Source organism: Sceloporus undulatus, chromosome 2 (genome assembly GCF_019175285.1).
Source record: "Sceloporus undulatus isolate JIND9_A2432 ecotype Alabama chromosome 2, SceUnd_v1.1, whole genome shotgun sequence".
In the NCBI taxonomy this organism is placed as follows: Eukaryota; Metazoa; Chordata; class Lepidosauria; order Squamata; family Phrynosomatidae; genus Sceloporus; species Sceloporus undulatus.
In genome coordinates, this window is record NC_056523.1 from 205,094,228 (window position 1) to 205,113,890 (window position 19,663).

The 19,663-nt window shown below is 41.6% G+C and overlaps 1 protein-coding gene across 1 annotated transcript in view; it reads right to left on the bottom strand.

The window, feature by feature from the left end:
• Window positions 1-19,663, bottom strand: part of LOC121920535 — a 34,676-nt gene that overhangs the window by 8,236 nt on the left and 6,777 nt on the right. The window contains exons 2-10 of the mRNA XM_042447668.1: window positions 19,289-19,365; window positions 18,915-19,019; window positions 16,535-16,589; window positions 11,575-11,633; window positions 10,145-10,200; window positions 7,787-7,827; window positions 6,689-6,848; window positions 4,489-4,573; window positions 1,171-1,286 (exon numbers count right to left, since the gene is read on the bottom strand). Of these exons, the coding sequence (XP_042303602.1) occupies window positions 1,171-1,286; window positions 4,489-4,573; window positions 6,689-6,848; window positions 7,787-7,827; window positions 10,145-10,200; window positions 11,575-11,633; window positions 16,535-16,589; window positions 18,915-19,019; window positions 19,289-19,365 (754 nt within the window). The remainder of the gene's footprint in view (window positions 1-1,170; window positions 1,287-4,488; window positions 4,574-6,688; window positions 6,849-7,786; window positions 7,828-10,144; window positions 10,201-11,574; window positions 11,634-16,534; window positions 16,590-18,914; window positions 19,020-19,288; window positions 19,366-19,663) is intronic.

Consider the following 19,663-nt stretch of genomic DNA (forward strand, 5'->3'; position numbering starts at 1 on the left):
TGTAGTAACAATGAGGAGGAGAAGAGAGTCTTTTTTAGAGGTGTTAAGTTCTGGCTTCAGTCTTTCTGACTTGCCAGTACGGTTTAATACGCCACTGGCAAAAATGAGTTTTCTTCACTCCACAGTGAAAGACATTCAATGTGAGGGCGTTGTTGTTGTTGTTGTTGTTGTTGTTGTTGTTGTGTGCCTTCAAGTCATTTCCAATTTATGGCAACCCTAAGGTGACCCTATTATGAGGTTTTCTTGGCATGATCATCTGAGGAAGTAGACTGAAGCCTATGAAAGCTCATGCTGCCAATTTCTTTCTTTCAGTTACCCTCAAAGGTGCTACAAGATCTCTCTATGTACTCATTCCACAGACTAACATGGTTATATCGTTCTGTTCAGAAGAGGTTTGCCATTGCCTTCCTCTGAGGCTGAGAGCATGTGATTTGCCCAAGATCACTGAGTGGGTTTTCTGGCTGAGCAGCTAACTGAACCCTGGTCTCCAGAGTCATAGTCCAACTCTCAAACCACTATGTCATGCTTGCTGTGATTTTATTTGGCATCCTCATTATTTTGGGAAAGTCTATCTTTTGTTCCTGACAGAAGGAGCCAGATATTTTGCCTAAAACTTTAAGAGATGCACAGTATGGCAACTCTGTGAAAAGTAATCCATTTATTATTTTAACTGATCTTAAGACTAGCCCCTGCCTTTCTTTGTGTGTGTATGTGTTGGACACACAGGTGCTTTGTTTCTTTTCTCTTAAGACCCATTCATCCCAAAGAAGGAGGAAGCAGGAAGCTCCCTTGCTATTCCTCCAGAATCTGCCCATTCCCCTCTTGGATAAAATGGAGATATTTGCACAGCATGTCCTCCATTTCTAAAACTAACCCTGTGCCACTTTTGAAGTAAGAGTAAACATAAAGCCTCTCGGTTTCTTTAGAATTGTGGTGGAGGGAGGAGAGAGACCAGCTTGTCCTTTGCTTCAGATGGCAAAATGTCTTGAGCCATCCCTCCTTCCTTTTACAGTGTCAGCAGAAGGAAATGGGATAAAGCAGAAACATTCACTGAGTGGGGTTCTTGTCCAACTGTGTCACCTTGCAGTGCCACCTATGAAAACTGGCATGATCACATATATTTATTGTTCCAAAATATTGTTCTGAACTTCTTTCTATAGCATACAATACCTGTAGAATAGTATCAGGGGGGTTGGCTGCTGATATGAAAAATGACTTAAACCAACAGTCCTGCACATTCTCAGGTTCGTAAGTCCGTGACGTCCTCCTTTGATCAATAGTGGCTCCTACAGTTTTATTTTTTATAAAAAGAAAGAAAGAAAGAAAGAAAGAAAGAAATTAAACGCAAGTGCCAACTCCATTGACTGGCAAGGCATACAGAAATTTTGCATCAGTTCTACTGATCACTATCCATACTGCTGTCCCTGTTAATTCTGTCTATCACTGTCCATGTTAAATCAGCTTCTCAGAAAGTTTTTTGTTGAAAAATGAAGTCACAAAAGAAAGCAGTTTCTTTCTCCTGAAGGCAAAGGTAGGGAGTGACCTGTTAATCAACATCACTTCAGCACTCACACAGAGCTTGGAAAAGCTAGCTATCCTAGCTAGGGAATACTGGGTTGTCCAAAAAGGTAACCTTTCTAAGCTCTTCACTCACTTAACTCCTTGTCATATATCTGATTTGTTGTTGCTATGTGCTTTCAACTCAGCTCTGATGTAGGCAAACCTATCCTAGGGTTTTCTTGGCAAGATTTATTCAGAGGTGGTTTGTTACTGCCTTCTTCTTAGGCTGACAGAGTATGCTTTGCCCATGATCATCGCAGTGGATCTCTTTGGCTGACCAAGGATTCAAGTCTTCAAGAGTCCTAGGTCTAATCTGCACTGTAGAAATAATGCAGTTTGACATCATCTTGATTGCTATGCTTTAATGCTATGGAATCCTCTGGGCTTTTAAAAAGTTTTGTGAGATACTTAAGCCTTCTCTGTCAGAGAGCTCTGGTGCCACAACAAACTACATATCTCACAATTCCATAGTATGGAGTCATGGTAGTTAAAGCAGTGTCAGACTGGATTATTTTTGCAGTGCAGATTAGAACCTAGTCTAATACTCAAACTATTCCACCATGGCTGTGGTTAGGGATCCGTAATTCTCCAAAACATGGTCCCAGCCACTGGAACTCTGCACGTTCAGTGTAAAGCTTCAAGTCCAATTTTACTCCCCTTTACAACCCCTGCCAGTATCAATTTGAAGTGAAAGTATATATACTAACAGTCCCCAAAGCCACACTTGCCAAGCAAAGTTCTCAAATAGAGACAGCTGTGTTGGTTCTTATCAACAGACATGTGCTATCTGTTTTCAGCTCCACTAGGTGAAGTTCTTTGGTAAAGAATGTTCTTAACTGTGCATTCAACAGGTCTAACTCACAACACTATACCTTTTTTCATACTAGAGGTCTATAAGTGAGGATCCGTCTCCACTGGTATTTCAAAGACTAACTGATCAGGCATGGCAATCATGCAACTCTCCAGAGGTACGGTAGGTAGTTGCAACTTCCATCATTCTTCACTATTGATTCTGCTGGTTAGGGCTGCTGGAATGTGCAGTCCAACAAGATCTGGAGGGCTGCATGATTCTCACCCCTTGAGGTAAAGAGCTGCTGGAAGTGCTTTCAAACAAAAATGAGTATTTTAAGGTCCAGAAGAAAACTCCCTTGTTGTCTTCTTTGGTTTTCTCCTTTCCTATGGTCTTATTTCCCTTTTAAAAGGGGTCCTATTGGTTGCTGAACTAAACATTACCTAAACAAAATCATGTTCCAACCCCAAGTTCAACAAAAGCTCTGTTCAGGTTGAGAGTGGCAAATCTGAAAAGGAGCATTTCCCCTGTTCCTGAGTACTTTCCACATGATTTGGTCCCTATAAAAATGAATTTCTCACTCACATGGAGATTTAGGATGTAGCCACACTGCCAAATTAAAGCCACTTTAACTGTCATGGCTACATCCTATAGAATCCTGGGATTTGTAGTTTGGTGAGGCACAGAGCTCACTGACAGACCAGGCTGAATACCTCACCAAACTACAAATCCCAGGATTCTGTAGGATAGAGTCATGGCAATTAAAGTGGTATCAAACTATTTTAATTCTACAGTGTGCCACACGTCTAGATGCAGAGTAAGCTCTCTTGTTCAGACTTGCACCCGTCTCCTCATGAGAGGAGCAACAGAATGAAGGTGGGTGAACTAGTACATCCCCTTGTTTGGTGTATTGATTTAACATGGTTTGCAGAAAAAAAGTGAATAAGGCTATATAGGGACACTAATGTCAGGTTACTGATAGACAAAAACTGTCTGGTATGAGGATGCCTAACTTTTAACCTGAAAGTGTACAGTTATAGCCCTTTGATACCACAACTGTCATGGCTTCATGAGATGGAATCCGGGGATTTGTAGTTTCAATTCAAGTGTATCTATACAGTTATTTGGCTCTTTGATACCACTTTAAATGTCACAGCTTCACATTACTGACCCCTGGGATTTGTAGTTTCATGAAGTAAATCCAGAGAACTCTAGTGCTGTGCTTTGGGGGAGTACATTAAACAAGCCCAAATACCTCACCAAACCAGAAATCCTAAGATTCCATCAGAAGCAGCTGTTAAATTGACATCAAATGATTTTGCTTAGGCAATGTGGATACACTAATTCTCCCTGCCAATTTCCCAAGACCAATTTTCTTTCCATCTTGGCTTCCTTCTAGTCTCAAGGTCTCATAGCAGAAGAAAAAGCTAAAAAGAGCAAAAGCTGGCCAGCAGAGGAACCCTTCTCCCCTTTACCATTTTTCTTTGGCAGCTCCTCTCTTCTAGCCTCTAGGTCAGCATTTATGAGGCAACCCTGTGTATACTTTATAACATATAGTGGGCCCTTGGTATCCGCTGAGGTTTGGTTCCAAGACCCACCTTGGATACCAAAATCTGTGGATGCTCAAGTGACACTAAATACAATGGTGTAGTAAAATGGTCCCTTATATAAAAGGGCAACATCAAGGTTTGCTTTTTGGAATTTATAAATTTTTTTAAAAAAATCAAACCGTGGATCACTGAATCTCTGAATTTGTGGATATGGAGAACCAATTGTGCTTAGACAAGTAATGTACAGTGTCAGTATGTTTTGAGCCACTTGAAATCACTTTCAACATAGCCCTACATGTTTGCTCCGAAGCAAATTCCATGGATTTCAATAGAATGTCATTTCCCCTCCAAATATTGTCACACTGCATCTCCCATCACCTTTAGCGTTTGTAGCCAGTTGTGAGGAGTAAAGGGAAGTGTGGTTCAGCAATATTTGGAGAGCAACACATTTTCCAACTTTGTTCAAAGTGCATGCTTGGGATAGCCACCTTACTGGGTTTGATAAGCTGCAAAGAAAGAAAGAAAGAAAGAAAGAAAGACGTACTTAATTGAGGCAAAGTATACAAACAGATGATAGTTTGCTATTACCTAATGTTTTTTGAGCCCAGTCAGCCATTTGTACATGATCTTCATAAAGCTTCTTAAATGTTTTTTTAATCATCTCAAGCACTTCCTGTGAAGAAGGGGAAGAACCATCAGGTTAGTTGAAAGGCATGGTTATTGTAGATATCAATGGCATGCATTCTACAACATGAATTATGAATGGTCTAAGAACTTCAAGAAGCAGTCCTGCCTAGTACCTACTGGTTGCTGTGATTCTTGCAAAGTGTGCTAGGCATTGATCTGTTTCAGAAAAAGAGCTTCTTAAGCAAGAATGCATTATTCAGGAATCAGTCAGCACAGTTTTGAAGTTATCCATGAACTGTTAAGAGACCCTAAGTATGTATCATGCTTCATAAATTTAAGATGCAGGCACACTTCAGATAACAAGGGCCCCATACAGACAGGCCAAAATAAAGCTGCTTCGGGTCACTTTGGAGGTATGCGATTTAAATGACGCATGTCTCCTAAGAGTCCGGAAGCCGTGCCAAAGCCACGCTCCAGTTCTTTGGTACAGCTTCTGGACTCTTAGGATGCATGCATCATTTAAACAGCATACCTCCAAAGTGACCCGAAGCTGCTTTATTTTGGCCTATCCGTATGGGGCCATAGTGTCTGACAAAGAAGCTCCATTTTTACAAAGTCTTTTTGTGTCCACTCAGCCCCCGTTTCCTCCTTGTCCTCTGGAAACTGTTTTTAGCAGCCTCTGCATTGGGAGGATGGTGAGGCATTGGGATGGAGCAGCATGTCTGTCGTAAACAATGCAGTGAAGAGTGAGATGTGGAAAAAACAGGGTTCTACTCTATCCATTCCTACTGTAACCATTTATGCCAGCCTATCATAGGCAAGGTAAACAGCAGCTGCCTCCAAAATCCTTAACTGAGCATGCATTGACAGCAACACAGGAGAAAAGAGGAAAGCAGATAAGCCTGCCTCATTAGATTCACCCAGCATGTTAAAGAAGCATAGATCTATAAGTCTGGCTGCAAAAATTGAAATCATAAGAAAAGTGAAGACTGGTGAAAGAAAATGTCATCCCTGGATATGTTTTGGAAAAAGCACTCAAGTGGTCTTTAGAAAGTCAAAACCATTTTTTATTCAGGCTCATCTGTCCAGGTTCCTTCATTTTACATGTGCATAATGTTAGTTTTGAAACATGTTGAGCTGCTCTCTCTGTGTGTGCGTGATGTATTTGGTTTTTTGTATCGTGTAATCTTGTGAATGTTGTACACCGCCCTGGTTTTATAAGGGCGGTATATAAATAAAATTTTTATTTATTATTTTATTATTATACAGGAATTTACTCCCTAACATCTTTCCATTTTATTTCCACAGTACCTCTAGTACAAATTTTCTGTTAAAGAAGTAATACCCAGGAACACAGTGACTTTGGCTGCATCTGTACTGCAGAAACAATGCAGCTTGACACTGCTTTAGCTGCTATGGCTCAGTCAGAGAGCTTGGGTGCCACAGCAAACCAGAAATCTCAAGATTCCATAGGATGGGTCCATGACAGTTAAAGCAGTGTCAAACTGGATTATTTCTGGAGTGCAGATTCAGTCCACGTTAATCAGAATGTGTGTGTTTTCCATTTGCTGGTTAACATAGGGCGACCCCATGAATTTCAGAGGATTTTGTTAGGCAAAGAATATTCAGTGCCACACACTTGGTATTCATGATTGGTCTCCCAGCCAAGTACTAACCAGGGCTGACACTGCTTAAGTTTATGGTGTTTTTAGGGTATTTAAGCAAGTGGCTTTCAAAAACTCTGCTCTCCTTCCCTGGCAGAAGCCTTTTAATGAGTAATTTCTGGCAAGGAGGCTCCTTATGGGAAAGTGCTTTCTTTTTTAAAAAAATCTTTGTATGCTTTTTAATGATGTCATGCTGTTTCTAACATGTTATTTTAGTTTGATGATTTTAATGGTGTTTTAAAATTGTATTTTTTAAAAAAAGAAGTTTATTTTTCGGCAAGCCTCTTTAGGTCTTAATCCAGGAGAAAGGCAGCGTATAAATAATAAAATAAAAATTAATACCAACTTAAAACACTTATTTCAGAGACATTATGTTAGGGCATGGGAAGAAAGCTGGATCAATGTCTCTTAGGTTTTAAAACATCGGCAGGTTATGACAGCAGCATAGGTAGTATGGCATTGTATAAAATAGAAATTAACAAAGTGCAGTTTCCTACGTCTTTCTTCTCCCCTGGGATGTCACTTTCTCTGAGGATTTGCTTTACAGAATCTATGAGGCTTTCATTGACCCTTGTGATTTCGGCATGAAGATGTTCTATCTGGTGTTTAAGAGGTTCAATTTCCTGGAATTGTTCTTCAAGGGCCTTTTGAGACTTCCTTGGAAAGAGGAAAGGGAAGCATTAGAGATCACTTGTTTGGCAGGACTCCATTCCCCAATCTACCGTGCCACTGTCATACAAGAAAAATTCTGCAAATGTTTGTGGGTTATGGCTTCTTCAAATCCAAACTCAGAAGTCCCAATTAGAAAGCTAAATTCCATTTACCACAGTTTTCAGAAAGATGTTCTCTCAAGTGGTGAAAGACTGTTCAGTGACATAGCATCAGATTTCCCATAACTTCTGAAAAGTAAGGTGTATCTCCTGCAGTTAACATGTTTCTCCACTTCAGATCAGGATTTTCTCACTGATATATGATTCGGTGATCGGATTTGCAAATTGAGCTCATGTTTACCTTCTAATGTCCAATCAGAAATGCCAGCCCTGTAAATGCAAGTTACATAGGTATGGGCAATCATGTGCTATGGAACTCTTTCATCACATTAGGGAGCACCTCTTCTGAATAAGATGATAAATGTATAGTTTGACCTTGGTTGCTGGAGCATATGTCTATGAGGAAATCCCACTGGAGAAGAAGTTATTAATTGGAGAAACTGTGTATTCCCCTTTATGGCTGGCTTGTCCTTCTGATGACCAGCCAAAGAGCTGATTTTAAACATAAACATAAACATAAATCAAATAGTTCAAAATTCCTAGCATGACAGTGTCAGGTGTGCCTTCTAGCACAACATCACACATATCTTCTTAGAGTTATTCCCAAATCAGTGGGCAGAGGACTGCAGGCTTAAACATGTGGTACCCACAAATGGAACATGTAGTTTTCTGCTCCCAGAAGTAAGCTTTCAGTAAGGCTTTATGCCTCATTTAACCTAGTTTCTGCAGTATGAATGCAGAGTCTGTTTTCTCCCCAGAAAGATATAATACCTAGCCTAATGATAGATGGGTTTAAGAAAGGTGGTGGCTTTAAAATCCTCTTACCATAGTGATTTCAGCTCATCCTCATAAACTTTTGCCAACTCCTATTGGGGGAAAAATAAGCAGAAAGACCTCAACATTAACAAGATATGTGAGCTTTTAAAGGCAAGTGATTCTCATTTCTTCAGGCAGGATTGTTGCTTACAATTGTATTGGGACTTTATCACATGTCCCTGGAAGATGCCTGTTTAAACCCCCGATTTGCCCCATGTGATTAAGTCCTTGGTTGACCTGGTTTTGAATTTGTTTGTCTTTTTTCCAGAACAAGACAGTGGGAGTGGGGGAAGAGAGTGGAAAGTTAGGAGCGCATACGGCACAGCTATTCTTGATGCCAAGCATGGTGTGAGTGTTGTGCTGCAATAGTGACTGGTTGCTACTATGGCCCTGTGCACACCGGTCTTAAAGGCTGGATTGGGGGTGGAGTCAGTGCATTGTGTCTATATGACGCATGTCCCAGCTTTGCCACAAGGCGGCATGACATTGCGCGCATGGTGCAAGACGTCACGGCGCTCCTCCGGTGCTGCATTCGTATGAAGCACTGAAGGAATGCCATAAAGCTGTGGTGTCATGGCTGTTGTGCCCTTTGCAGAGCACAAAAAGGAGCCACTTTTTGCGGTTCCTTTTTGCGCCCTGCAAAGGCCAGATCGGGGCCATGGTGTGCAGTTGCTGTGGCCCTGATCTATAAAAGGGGCAGTTGCATGCTATCCCTTTGGGGCTGTCTGTGCAGCCTTCACAAGTTAACTTTAAAGGAGCTATCCTAGGTGCTGAGCATATTTGGATGATAAAGCTCAGCATTTTAAATAGTGCCCTTGAAGATTGGACCTGGAAATTGGGTTTCATAGTCCACTGACATGGAAGTAGGAATGTACTAGGCCTAAATCACAACTAGAGTGGATCCACTGAGTCCATACAGCTTATGCAAGAGTTGCTTTACCAAGTTCCCATTGATTCAGTGAGTATACTCGAGGTTAGACTAACAAGTGATTTAGACCTAAGGCAGGGGTGGGAATCATGCAGCCTATAGGTGGCATGCAGCCCTTAGGGGTATCTAGTAGAGCTTTTGAGACCCCAATGACCTCTGCCCCCCATAATGCTTTTTAAAAATCAACCTAAATCCTCTTGGATTTTTTTTCCTAGCCAAAAAACCCAGCTGTAAAACACATAAAATGCTGTCCATCCTCTCAAAACAACACCATAACCTGAAATATTCGATACAAGTTATGCAACATGGCTTATCAGCTAAATTCACTGGAAGTGATGCGACATGGCTTATCAGCTAAAATGGCAGCCACGGTGATGACTTCTAGAGCTGCTGAAAATTGGGTGGTAGGCCCTCCAGTTTCTAGAAAATGCCCACCCCTGGCCTAAGCCACTGTAGGACTAGTGTATCCATGTTTTTAAGGTGTAATCATGCTGCCACCTTGCATCTTACTAAAGAGATCATCAATATGGCCAGTGGCAAATTATAGGTTCTGTTTGATGAAATGGCCTCTCTCTATATGTATGGGTATGTACATGCACGCTGATTTCATAGATACAGTGCAGATGGCTGAACAGACCTGAGTATCAGTGGCTTTGTTGGAACCTGTGGAAGGTGGGCTTTGGGAAATGCATAGGACAGGAGAGAGGATTCAATAACACATCCAAACAAGTTAAGAAAAGAAGCATGCCATTCATGTAACAAACACCAGCCAACATGGGCACGAAGCTAGTGTTTCAGCACCTTTCCTCTCAGTTCTTTTCTTGAAAGACTCTTTCCCTGTTGAGGAAAAAAGACCCTGTCCAGGGTCAAAGTTCCTCAGCCCTACAAGCCTGATTTTTTTAATGAACAAAAGGGGCAAATTTTCACTTTAATATGTGTCTATACTATACACTGAAACCTGTTTCAGCAGCCCATCCAGTGCCCTCACTTCCCTTTTGCCTTAGGTGTCTAATGCACTGCAAATGTATTTCCTTGCCATCACTCCCTGCCTTGTTTGGAAGTTGGGCAAAATAACCTGTCCTCTGTGCACAGTGCTTTTGTGACATCCCTTATCTAAAAGCAGAGTTTTTTAAAGTCATACAATTACAACTCCCAGAATTCCCCTGCCATTTGTAATTTCTTCCCTCTGAAATAACTTTTCCAAGCTCTGCCTAAGACCTAGCATATACATTACATTCTCTTTTTACCCACTTGAAGAAGTCATGATGGAGAACCCACCAACCGACCTGTTCATACCTTTGCCTAGAACAGAGGTAGAAACTCTCCCAATGTTTGACCATAGTTTCCATAATTCCTGACAAAGGGCTACTCTAACTGGCAATAGCTGCTTCTTAGTTTGACATCAGGGTCGTCCTCTCCAGCCCACCTTTGATGCTCACCTTTGATGCAAAAACATCTGTTGATTTCTGGTATTGGCAATAGGTATAAATGGCACCTGTAGGAGATAAGTAAATAATGCTTGTTGATCATCAATAACAACCATCACAGCAAGTGCCAAAGGTGTTTACTGTAAAAGAAAAATTCTGCAGTGTCTAGAAATACATACCAGCCTCTGTTTAAACCCACAGGATCTTTGCATGTGATGTTCTTCAAATTGTTTTCAACTTAATGCAATCCTATCATACATTTTCCTGACAAGGTTTATTCAGAGGAAGTTTGCCATTGCCTTCCTCTGTGGCTGAGGGAATGTGATTTGCCCAAAATCACCTAGTGTTTTTTTGTGGCTGAATGGGGATTTGAACCCTAGCCTCCCTGAGTTGTAGTCCAGCACTCAAACTACTACACCATGCTGGCTCTCAAGCTCTGTAAAACAGACAGAGGTGCCAGAGCGAAAATTAGAGATGGCTGAGGGGGGATTTGAAGCTTCATTTCCCAGAGTCCAAATGACTACATTGCACTGATTCTCAGGCCGCATCTTCACTGTAAAATGAATGAAGTTTGAGACCAAGTTGGTCATGGCTCAGTGCTATCGAATTCTAGGATTTGTGCTTTTGTGAGATACATAGCCTTTGCTGTCAAGAGCACTCTGGTGGCACAACAAACTCGAAATCCCAGGAATCCCTAGGATAGATCCATGACAGTTAAAGGAGTGTCAAACGGCACTAATTCCATAGTAAGGCAGTAACTTTTGCATGCCATCCAAAACTGCTGTTATAGAATCAGAGAGAGAGGGATGTGAAGGCATCTGGGTTTTGACGGAAGAGCGTCTGTGCTTCATGAGGTAGAATTAAGGTTGTGAGAGTAAATGCTGGAGGGTGCTCCTGTACATTGAAGAGAGAATTTCAGTAGGTGTTGCTTGTTACCAGGTTGTATGACAAACAACAAATGCTAAAATTTGTTCTTCTGCATGACTATTTAAAGGCACAGGAGCCTGCTCTGGTTATCAGTTTGGCAACTCTAGGCAGAACAATAATGCACCAGAATTTCCCCCTACAGCCAAGGCAAATAGTTTTAATGTCCTGGTTGGCACCTGTGGCAAAAAAAATATCCCATTAACACTCTTCCTTTTCCGTGTAAAGAAAAACATGATTATAATAAATGTAGAACTGGCATTTCCCATCTTTTCATGACTCCTGGTATTTGCTGCTTGGAACAACTGCAACGCTCTACCTAATAGCAGGCCAGTCTCCCTAATCCATCCAGTTTTATCTTTGCTAATGTGAGATCTTTGACCTTCAGTTGGACTAGAACTAAGCACAGTTTTGTTCTCCTGTTGTTATGGCTTCACTATATTAGGTCAGTGAACAAACCAGTAGACCTTTGGGTGACTCATCCTTAAAATTATGATGGGCAAACTGACTATACTCACCATAAATGATCACAAAAACTATCACAACTGCTATCACTTTCTTCACAGTGCACTGGCCTCTGTAGGGGAAACAAGGCAGTTTTGTCACTGAATGGAACCAGACAGAACAAGTCTTGGGAAGTGGCAGTAACTACAGAAGGAGTCCTGACAATAGTGTAGAGCATCCTCTGGCATCCCTAGAAGTATGACTGTGGTCCAAAGAGAAAAGAAACAAACACATAGTTCCTGATAGTTTATTAGATGTTACATGAGCTCCCCCTCCTTCATCTCTGTCTCTCCTTCCTCCCTTCCTTGAAAATGTCTGGCATAAGACAATGCCCCAAATGACATCATTGCCCCACTGATAATTATGTCACATGAAGGAGGAAAATGCACAGTGCAATGAAGTCCCATCAACCCATGGTAGAACAGATAATAGACATGAAAGGGGAGAAAGAGAAGTAGGTTCATTAGGATCTGTATTACCTTACTATTTGTTAATAGTAATGGGCAGCTGTCGTTCCGGATTTTACACTAGAGTCACAGCCACACTGCCTGGGGGATCCTGGGAGTTCTTGTCCCAAAATGGAAATAATTGCAAACTCTGTTTCTGACAAAGATATTTCCTAGCTCTGCCTGGAGATGGAAAGGATTGAACTGGAGACTTTCTGAAGCCTTCTGGTGAGCTTTACTACTGAAGGCCAAAGTCCCCAAATGATCTTGTTGACATTGTTTGGCCTTGCATGGTGGGCATTTTTGTTTTAAGCACATAGAACTTTGGAAAGTTACTTTGTTGAACTATAGCTTCCAGAATCTCTTGTAGTAAAAAAAAAAATTGTAATGTTTCTGAGGTCTCCAAACAGCTAGACTAAATGGCACAGCATGTGATTCGTGGTGTCAATTTCTATGGCAAAATGACACATCAGACACACACACACACACACACACACACACACACACACACTCATGCTACAGGGAGGTGTTTTCTAAAGATGAGGTAGCAGGCAAATGTTTGATTTTCTATCCTCTGGCTCACAGTTTTACAGTCTAGAAGGGGGAAAAATCTGTTGTGGTCACCCTGCAAACAGGCCCTGAGGTTAGTTCTTGTGTACTACTAAAGTCTCCATTGCTACTGATTCTGCTTCAGTCTATATGTCACTTTCTCTAGCTGAATATGAGGCACTTTCAATTAGAAAAAAAAGACATGGGTACCTTTCCTACATAGTATTCACACTAGAATTGCCACGTCAGGACTGACGTAGGGAGGAGCCCTTTATAATTGTTGAAAAGTGCTTCCCAACCAAGCTATCTCTTTAACTTCCTTTATCCTTTTACTAGCAGAGCAACAGGGCTTTAGACAGTAAGAGTTTCCTGCATGACTCTTACCCCATGCATGCTGTCTCTAAAACTTTCCCCATTTGCTCAGTCATCCATTGTGGAGACACATCTAAGCAACCACACCTTACAGCCAGAGGACAAACACATGAAACATTTAGCACAGATGGTGAGTGCAGGCTCTACTGAGCTGCTCCTCCTTTTGAAACTGTCCTGTAGTTAGCCACGGCTTAGGCACTGGTGTATACATATCTGAGTGTACCTTTATATGTAATTAGTCGGGAATGGGTGGGTTAAGCTATGGAACTTGCATATTGCCAGTTTGCCTTACTTTGCAAAAATTAGTCTCAGGGAGGCCCAAGAATTATAGAATTATAGAATCATAGAGATTCAGAACTTCCATTTGTGAAATCCCCTAAAGGAGGCTGAGTCTTAATTGAAGCAGTCTTCGGAGTTTATCGTATGTAATTTTCATGCCAACTCAGGCACAGGACAGGATCGGACTGGAACAGGTTAAAACTGATTTTACCGCATGCAAAATTGCTGCTGCGCTGCCACCTGACTATCACCCATTCTCCTACTTGTGAGTATGTATTTTCCCTGGATAATGATTAACCTTCCATTTTGAAGCCAAGCCCTCCCTCCAGTCCATCTGCCTTGGTCCAGGCCTCGGAGGTTGAGAGGAACTGCTGGACCTCTTACCCTTTCCCGTCACCACTCCCTTCTCCTTCTGTGTTATGTCTTTTTAGATTGTAAGCCTGAGGGCAGGGAACCGTCTAACTAAAAGGATTGCATGTACAGCGCTGTGTAAATTTACAGCGCTTCATAAATAAAGGTTAATAATAATAATAATAATAATCCAACAGGGCTTTGGCAGCCGATTTTGATACAACAGAAACTGTGTAGGCACAGTTCATTGGGCTATAACCTCAACACCAACTGCACATTGTATGCCATTCAAATAAATCACACACCAAGTATAACAAATGAAGAAAATGTATATACACAGACTTTTCAAGTTAACATGCTTACCCAGAGATTCCTCCCCCTCACTCTAAGGACCAGTGAAGGGGGCCAGGCCCTGAGATATAATAACTCTTAACATACCACGGTCAGAGAATTATAGTACTAGAGTGCTGTAGCAGAGAATTTTAAACAACAAATCCCAGGATTATTCAGATGAAAACATGACAGTTAAAATGGTATCAAACTAATGTAACTACATAGTGTAGGTATACTCTTAGGGCTGAGCACACAGCCCCGAATGGGCAGCCTTCAGCCACCTCTTTTATAGCCAGATTGGGGCTGTGGCAACTGCACGCCGCAGCCCTGATCTGCCTTTCCAGGGCATGAAAAGGTGCCGCAAAAAGTGGTTCCTTTTTGTGCCCTGGAAAGGGCACCATAGCCATGGCACTATGGCTTTACAGCACTCTTTCAGCATTGTGTCATGTGGATGCAGTGGCAGAGGAGCACTGTGACACCGTGCACTGTGCAGTGCAGCATGTGGCATCATGCTGCCCTGGAGGCGGAGGCGGGGCATGTGTCGTGTAGATGCTACGTCCTGACTCTGCCCCACCTTCCCACCCCCAGCCGGCCTTTCAAGCCGGTCTACAGAGTATTAAGTAAGGAACAACTTTCCTTCAATTACAAACATTGCTAAATCAACACAGGGCTCATGGAATCATAAAATTGGAAAGGGGACTGTGGGGCATCATGGTCAGTGCAAGATCTCTAGCTAAGGCAACCCCAGCAGATATCTGTTCAGACCCTTTTAAAAGACACCCAAACAAAAAGACCCCACCTCCTCCTCTCTAGGCATCTGGTTCCATTGCCAGGCTGTGAAAAAGTTCCTTCTAGTGTTTAGCCAAAATCTACCCCATTATAAGTTAAAACCATTAGAACTAGTTCTACCCTCAGAGGCAGTAGAGAACAAGCCTACATGCTCCTCTTTGTGGTAGCCCTTGACATATTTAAAGCATATGATCATGTCACACACACACACACACACACACACACACACACACAGAGAGTCTTCTCTTCACCAAGCTGAACATGTCCAGCTCCTTCAACCTCTCCTCATATGTTTTGTTCTTCATAACTCTTTTCATTCTTTTTGCCCTTCTCTGAACTTTCTTAAACTTATCTAGGAGCTTATCACTCAGCATTTTAAACCAGCTCCAGCCTCCTGTGCTGGAGCCGGGATGCAGGATGGAGGTGGCGATTATCGCACATTAAATCGCAACTGAACCACCAGCCGCCATCAGCCTGGGTCCAACCTTTCTGACTTCTAAGAAGTGCTGGTGGAGTGCAGCTTGGACCTGAGTTGATGGCAGCCAGTGATTTGGCAGTGATTTAATGTGCAATACTACCCACCTCCATCCTGTGTCTTGGCTCCAGCCTGGGAGGCTGGAGCCGTTTTAAAATGCTGAGCAATAAGCTCCTATATCTTTCTTAAAAGGAGACTTCCGGAACTGAACACAATACAACAAATGAGGCCTGACCAGTGTTGAATATAGGGGGACGATTTCTTCCCTCAACTTGGAAATTATGCTTCTATTTATGGAAGCTAAGATAATATTTGCCTTCTTTGTTGTAACACCACACTGCTGGCTTATGTTCAATTTATGATTAACAATAATTCCAAGGTCCTTTTCACATGTAGCACTGCTGAGCCAAATATCCTCCATTCTACATCTGTGCATTTGGTTTCTGTGATGTGGTGGTGTGTTGGAGAGCCATGGCTTAAAGAATATGTATTTGCTTAAGGAGGTGGCTGGCTTGATTATCCATACTGTTTTTACTTCTGTGGGTGATCAGCTGAAGCCTGAGCCTTTAATTTGGAGAAATTAAAAAAGAGAAAACAAGACTTCCTGTCTTTCTCTCTTTTTAAATAGCTCTGGCCTCAGCTCAGATCACTACCATGTCTCTTATGCTATTTGTTGTGGTTCCCAAACTGAAATTGCTCAGCCAAAATATACAGTGATCAGAGACAGGGATTGTAATACAGAGAGTTTTCTCCCAGAGATAAAGATGTAAAGAATTCTGAAACGTGCAATTTTTCTTTTTCTTGATGAGAGTGGCTGCCACAAGATTTTTTTTTTTTTGCATTTTACATTCCACAAAATTTTTAATCATCCTCATCATCCTCATCACACACGCGCAAATAAATAAATAACATTATTTCAATACAAAATATTTTTGCTGCAAAAATGTTCTTCATCATGCAAAAACCAGGAGGTTTTTGGGCCACATTCCAAGGGTTTATTTAAAATGATTTTTTGGCAAAAAATAATATATTCTTTTTCAAGATGTGAATAAATCTTCAAAAATTGCATTTTTTAAATCTGGTAGTGGATGCCCCCCCCCCCCCCCCAAATTATTCATTCTTGCATGTGAGGATGTAATAAGTGAACGGTCACATCTCTAGTCAGGGAAATCAAATTTGCAAAGTACTGAGGACAGAAAAGTAAAAGTAAAAGCCCCCAGCGTTAAATTAGGAGCAAATAAAATTAATATCAGCAAGCATCATGTTACCCAAGCTGGTAGAATGGTGACATCTAGCATAAATGAGTTGCTGAGATGAAAGCTGTTTATTCCTGCATATTAAAAAGCAAGATACTTTCAAGAATTGCACACTCATACTTACATTATATAGCGTAAAATGACCAACAGTATTAGGTCAGGAAAGTTGTATATGGTTTCTGGAAAAGAAAAAGAAATAACAAAGCATTTAAGTGCCCAGGCCAGGTGAGATGCATTAAATAGATGTTACCATTACAACAATCCTGCAAGGTCAATCAATATTATTATCTTTTATCTTGTGGATGGCCGGTTTGGGCTAAGGAGTCTCAGACATGAGGTTAAGACAGGGGACTTCCAGATTCACAATTTCCAGGCACACAGTTCATTGGGCTATAGCCTTGTAAAAAGAATCATGCAGTCCAAATGTATGCAGAAGGTCTTGGCTCCAGTCTGCACAGGCCAAATAAAATGCCCCCCTGCCCTGTCCCCTTGGTGGGGAATCCAGACAACATATGCACCAAACCCTGCGTCTGGTGTGAACAGTCATCAGACTGAACAGGCAAGACATCAAATGTAGGGTTTACCCCCCTAACAATTTTTAAAAAATTACTAATTGCTCTGGATCTTCCTGGAGGATCCAAACTCCTTTGTTGTGATGCCAGCCAGCTGTTCACATGTCTGTCCCACTGTGCCTCCTTGTGTGGCTGCCACAGGTTGCTTAGCTCTAAGGTTAGAACAAGGCACCCAGCCTTGTGATCAGTGCTAAGTGCCTTGTTCTGACTTCAGAGTGAAGTGACACATGTCAGTGACGGCTGTGTCAGATGGTACAGAATGCTGCATATGCAAACAGCCACCTGGCATTGCAACAGAGTGCCCTGGGTACTAGGGGAAGGTCAGGGCAACTCTGGGGCCAGAATACTCCAGGCTATTCCTGGAGTATTCTCGCTGTGCAGACAGGACCTATGATACCTCTTGCCATGACTCAAAGAAAACACTTTTGGTCTGAGTTATGAACTTACATGCCCAAGATTCCCACTGACCAGGTAAAATTAGTTACCTGTATTAAACAGACTAAAGCAAGCAACTCAGTTAAAGCTTTGCCATCCATGGACCTTGAAAAAGTTACCTTTCTAGACTATAATTCCCAAATCCCTCAGAAGACCTGTAGTCTGTAAGGATAACTTTTCTGAGCTCTGATTACCTAGCACTGTATTCTGGGGCCCTTTCATAACATGCGATTATAGTGCTATGGTGCCATTTTAACTGCCATGCTACCATCTTAAGGAGTCCTGGGCTTTGCAGTTGAAGAGGGAGCCTTTAGAATTTGCAATCAGAGAGTTCTAGTGCCCCTGACCAAACTGTAGGATGTCATGGGAAGCAGCCAAGGCAGTTAAAGGGGTATTATAGTGTCATTATTTGGTAGTGTATAAAGGAGCATAGTTGCAAATACATCAGCCAGTGGAGGGATTTTTTAATGTACAAATTTAGGGCTTCATTTGGCAAAGAGAAGAAGCAAAGGAGAATCTTGACATGCCTCTATTTATTAACTTGATTTATATCCTGCCTTTCTCCCTGAAGGGACCCAAGGCAGCTCACAAATATAAAATAAAAACATAATACAACAAAACAATTAAAATATGATCTAAAAACAGTATAAAATTACAGACATTAAAGCCACACTAAAACTATGGTATCCACCCTATATAACAAATACCCAAGCCACCCCATGATTATACATCAAACGCCTGCCTGAATAGAGCTGTTTTTGCTTGCCAACAAAAGGTAAGCAAAGAGGGGGCCAGCGTTGCTTCTCATGGAAGGGCATTCTAGAGGGCAGGAGCAGCCACACACACTTTCAGTAAAAAGAGATACAAACACTAAAGATTGCCCACTCATCTTAAAGAGCAGAAATTGGTCATCACAGAACAATGGAATTTGAGCCGAAAGCAGGAGGGGTTGGGGGCTTCCATGTCATTGAGATGGCTCATTCATTAAAGTCAGAGCATAGGTATCCAACACACTGAATCAATTTCGGGATACATTTCAGCCCTTGGATATCTTCTTTCAAGTTCAGACTGAAACCCAGAACATCCTGCAGCAGCCAGTTGCTGCTGTTTCAGTTCCTTTAGTGGTCATCCAGTCCAACTCTGTACTCATTGTGGACTGCAGCTGCAATATCTTTGATTAATGGCCATTCATCGTCAGTCAAATATCTCCAGTGAGGGAAAACCAGCCATATTCTAAGGCACAACTGAACAAGTCATACACTCAGAAAGTTTCTGTCTTAATGCTGCTAAATGAATGGCTTGTGTTACCATGCAAAAGATGCTGTGCAGCTAGTTTATCCCCTGCCTGTTTTTGGGAAAAAAAGATGGAAGATACAATGGAAAAACACACAAATATCACCTGGACACTTCATATACATTCCATATATAAGGTACAATCAAAGCCTCATATAGAAGCATTGTTGATGTCTAAAGATACAAGATGCATACTTAACACACTTTGCTGAGATGCTGTAGATGTGTGTGACAACTGGGTGCTAGAGCTAGACTCTCTTGCAATAACTTCTCTGGTAAATTCTAATTGGCCTCTGTTTGATGGGTGCCCTGCAAAGAAATGACATTACATTAGTCAGGCATCACCAGCACCCAAACATTTGACAGTATGGAAAACAGTTCATGCAACCATGGATTGCCAAAGCACAAACCTTGGAGAAAACATGGTAAAAAACGATACCAAATTTATGCTTCAGTTCTTAAACTAGTGTGATTGTGGCAGGAAGACAGGTTGGTATGATAAAGTCTCTAATGTTTCTACCCAAAGCCTCTAGCCAGAAACGATAAATCTCCTACTTAATATCTTCCTTTCGGCTTACCCCTATTTTCTTCTTCATTATCTACAGTCTGTTGAACAAAAGGAGACACTGGATTTTTGGAATTGCACACATGCCACCTAAAAGACAACAAATGGTAAAGTATATGAAGATTTGTCAAGATTTTTTTTTTTAACAAAAGAGTTTTTAAAAATACACAGAAGTTTAAGAAAGATAGTCGATTCCCCCAACCCCGACATGGCTTGTTTTAAAAGAACAAATGCTTTTTTGGGGGGCTGCTACTCCTTCCAAAGTTCAGTGCTACAATGTCAATTTGAGTGGCAGCTGGGACTTGGGAGCAGACATAAAAACCTACTCCAGAACAATGGTTTATCTGCTCACAATGGGTTGTGAATGGTTGTGAAGCAACCAAAAGAA